Source organism: Austrofundulus limnaeus, unplaced genomic scaffold, assembly GCF_001266775.1.
Source record: "Austrofundulus limnaeus strain Quisiro unplaced genomic scaffold, Austrofundulus_limnaeus-1.0 Scaffold105, whole genome shotgun sequence".
NCBI lineage: Eukaryota > Metazoa > Chordata > Actinopteri > Cyprinodontiformes > Rivulidae > Austrofundulus > Austrofundulus limnaeus.
Window position 1 is genome coordinate 167,175 of NW_013952507.1, and position 2,793 is coordinate 169,967.

The following is a 2,793-nucleotide window of genomic DNA, read 5'->3' on the forward strand; positions in this document are numbered from 1 at the left end:
ACGCAGTTCCGCTCAATTCTAGTTTCCCTTCACTGCTCCGTCTGGGATGTCTCCTGTAGACAGGGATTTCGCTGGCAGGTTTTTAGCCGAACCAATCAGAGAACAAAATGTCGATTTTCTGCGGGGTCGGCTAGTCAGTTAGCAACGGCAGTGGAGGAAGTGAATGAAGCCAGTCCGTGTTGATAAGGCTTCCAAATTAAAWTAAATTTGTCTGACAAAGCAGCAGCTCTCATTTACAGCCGTCTCGTTCGGCTCGGTACTTTTCTCCTCTCAGTAGGGTTGTTTACAGCACACATGATTTTCGGTTAGCTTCTTAGCTTAGCCTCCTTCACAGCAACATACACACACTTCAGCAGAGGCCACGCCTCCAGCAAGAATCGCTTCTCTGTAGCAGCGAGTTCAGACCCTCGTATGAAGCAAAGTGAAGGACAAAGGTCTGGTTTTTACCAGGCTACAATTTGGCTGGTTCAAGCTTTTATCTGTTTTTGCTAACTTTAGCGTTTACCTATTGTTCTGCTGTTTATACGCAGTAGCTACTCTTCTGGTCTTTTTAGCATTTAGCTACTGTTTTGATGAATTTAGTTTTAAATCAGATATTTTTTTCTTTTAGCTACAGTTTTGCTGGTTTTAGCTTTTATCTGTTTTTGCTAATTTTTGCTTTTACCTTTCGTTATGTTGGTTGTTAATAGTAGCTCTTCTTATCTTTTTAGCATTTAGCTACTGTTTTGCTGGATTTAGATTTGAAGCTGCTTGCTATTCTGATGGTTTAATCTCTTAGCTAACATTTGGCTGGTTTTAGCTTTTAGCTTCAGTTTAGGTTTTGTTTTGAGGATTGTAGCTTTTAGCTTCTTTTTGACTCATTTTAGTTTTTATTATCGTTTTCAGTTTTCTCGAAGCGTTTCAGCTTCATAATAAAGATCTGAAGCATGAAGAACCTTTGCTGAGGAATCTGGTGGTTTTATGTGGGCCAGGTGAGACCTGCCCCCTGCTTGGCTCCGCCCCCTGATAATAAACTCTCCTGTGAAGCTTTTGCACACCTGTGTAGATTTCATAAAGTTGTGCTCATACCAAAGTTGTCCTCCGTCCTCCACTCTTTGTCCCAGCGTCGTCCCCACTCGCCCCCCACTCCGCTCAGGACCGGTTCCTCCGGATCATAGCTGTAGTCCTCAGGCCGGCCTCCTCCCAGCCCGTTCTCCGCCTGATCCGGGTACTCCCAGAACAGCGGCCAGAACAGCTTCTTGTGGCTGCTGATCCACTCGTAGGATGAGAGCGACCAGTCGTTCCTCTGGCTCTCCGTGACGAGGTCCATCTCCACCTCCGTCTCYGTCTGCGAGTCCTCCAGAACCTCGATGGTCACCTGGAACACAAACACCAGATCAGCTGAATCAGCTGAAACTTCCACGTGCATTCCTTCTGTGAGTTTTTACAGAAAAACATGAAAGCTGATGAAAGCAGAAAGGCTTGATTCCCTGCAGCTCCTGAAGTGGATCAGGTTGGTTCTTGACTGGTCCGGTTCAGACCCGTCTGACAGAAACAACAGTCCTCTGTTCTCTTCAGGACGACTGAACGCTGCCAGCATCACGTCTGATGCTCTGCTGCGGCGCCGCAGCACGTTTTCACACTTCGGCTGCTCTAGACCCAGACTCCTGCAGCTTGTGTTGACACACAAACATCTTCAGAAGCTTAAATGTGGGTACATGAGCAGAACAGTAGCTAAAAAGAGCAGAAGGCTAGCTAACACAAACACACAAACGTCTTCAGAAGCTTAAATGTGGTTCTTTCTTTGTAACATCAGAAGCAGAACAACAGCTAAAAAAAGTAATTCAAAGCCGAAAGGAGATGAAAAGAATAAAAAGATAAAAACAGCGAAAATGCAGCAAAAAAAGGACCAGAATTTTGTTATAAGCTAAAGGTAGCAGAAGAGAAGTTAAATACTGAAAGTACCTGCTAAAAGTTCAAATGAGCAGGACAAAAGCTAAAAAAAAAAAAAGTAGTTCAAAGAGAAAAGCAGAAAAAGAAAATCTTAAAGCTAAATAAGGGGAAGAAAAGCTAAAACTTAAAAAGCATAAAGGTAGCTAAAGGCTAAAAAGGAGCAGAACGGTAGCTAAAAGCTTAAAAGGAGCAGAAGGGTAGCTAAAAGCTAAAAGGAGCAGAACAGTAGCTAAAAGCTTAAAGGAGCAGAACGGTAGCTAAAAGCTTAAAGGAGCAGAACGGTAGCTAAAAGCTAAAAGGAGCAGAATGGTAGCTAAAAGCTTAAAGGAGCAGAACAGTAGCTAAAAGCTTAAAGTAGCAGAAAGATAGCTAAAAGCTTAAAGGAACAGAACAGTGGCTAAAAGTTAAAAGGAGCAGAAAGGTAGCTAAAAGCTTAAAGGAGCAGAAAGGTAGCTAAAAGCTTAAAGGAGCAGAACAGTAGCTAAAAGCTTAAAGTAGCAGAAAGATAGCTAAAAGCTTAAAGGAACAGAACAGTAGCTAAAAGCTAAAAGGAGCAGAACAGTAGCTAAAAGCTTAAAGTAGCAGAAAGATAGCTAAAAGCTTAAAGGAACAGAACAGTAGCTAAAAGTTAAAAGGAGCAGAAAGGTAGCTAAAAGCTTAAAGGAACAGAACAGTAGCTAAAAGCTAAAAGGAGCAGAACAGTAGCTAAAAGCTTAAAGGAACAGAACAGTAGCTAAAAGCTAAAAGGAGCAGAACAGTAGCTAAAAGCTTAAAGGAACAGAACAGTAGCTAAAAGCTAAAAGGAGCAGAACAGTAGCTAAAAGCTTAAAGGAACAGAACAGTAGCTAAAAGCTAAAAGGA

At 42.3% G+C, this 2,793-nt stretch overlaps 1 protein-coding gene across 1 annotated transcript in view; it reads right to left on the minus strand.

Annotated features, from left to right (window-relative positions):
• The window catches only part of LOC106521230 (isthmin-2), a gene marked incomplete at its 5' end in the record, with an annotated part of 9,852 nt that overhangs the window by 5,336 nt on the left and 1,723 nt on the right, over positions 1 to 2,793 (minus strand). The window contains 1 exon segment of the mRNA XM_014013705.1: positions 1,069 to 1,357. Coding sequence (XP_013869159.1) covers positions 1,069 to 1,357 — 289 coding nt within the window.